Source organism: Haliaeetus leucocephalus, unplaced genomic scaffold, assembly GCF_000737465.1.
Source record: "Haliaeetus leucocephalus isolate CR32 unplaced genomic scaffold, Haliaeetus_leucocephalus-4.0 Scaffold0, whole genome shotgun sequence".
NCBI classification, from domain to species: domain Eukaryota; kingdom Metazoa; phylum Chordata; class Aves; order Accipitriformes; family Accipitridae; genus Haliaeetus; species Haliaeetus leucocephalus.
Genome location: NW_010972436.1, coordinates 10,353,140 through 10,353,563, shown reverse-complemented (window position 1 = coordinate 10,353,563; position 424 = coordinate 10,353,140). Strand labels below are relative to the sequence as shown.

The following is a 424-nucleotide window of genomic DNA, read 5'->3' as shown; positions in this document are numbered from 1 at the left end:
CGCGGCATCCCGCGGCTGCCAGCCCGCCGCCGCCGGCCGCCTGCCCGCGGGGCTGGGGCGCTGACTCGCCCCTTCCTTTCTCTCCTGCTCGTCCGCCCTTCCTCCCTCTCTCCCTCCCGCCGCCTCCGCCGCCGCCGGCAGCGCCATGGCGGCCCCCAGCAGCATCGTGCCCGTCATGGCGAGTAAAACCAAGACCAAGAAAAAGCACTTCGTGGCGCAAAAAGTGAAGTTGTTCCGGGCTAGCGACCCGCTGCTCAGCGTCCTCATGTGGGGGGTCAACCACTCGGTAAGCGCCGCGGCTCGACCCACCGACCGACCGCCCCGCCGGGGCATCACCCCCCCGGGGCTGCGGGGGAGGGGGCGATGCGGGGCTGGTGCGGGGCGGACGGGACCGGGGCAGGCCCGTGCCGCCGGGAGCCGCCCG

The 424-nt window shown here is 74.5% G+C and overlaps 1 protein-coding gene across 2 annotated transcripts in view; it reads left to right on the top strand.

Moving 5' to 3' along the window:
• Positions 1 to 34: 34 nt before the first annotated feature.
• Positions 35 to 424, top strand: part of PIP4K2A (phosphatidylinositol-5-phosphate 4-kinase, type II, alpha) — a 113,585-nt gene continuing 113,195 nt past the window's right edge. For both annotated transcript variants that reach the window (XM_010580556.1, XM_010580640.1), the window contains exon 1: positions 35 to 286. In XM_010580556.1, coding sequence (XP_010578858.1) covers positions 146 to 286 — 141 coding nt within the window. In that variant the 5' untranslated portion in view covers positions 35 to 145. The remainder of the gene's footprint in view (positions 287 to 424) is intronic.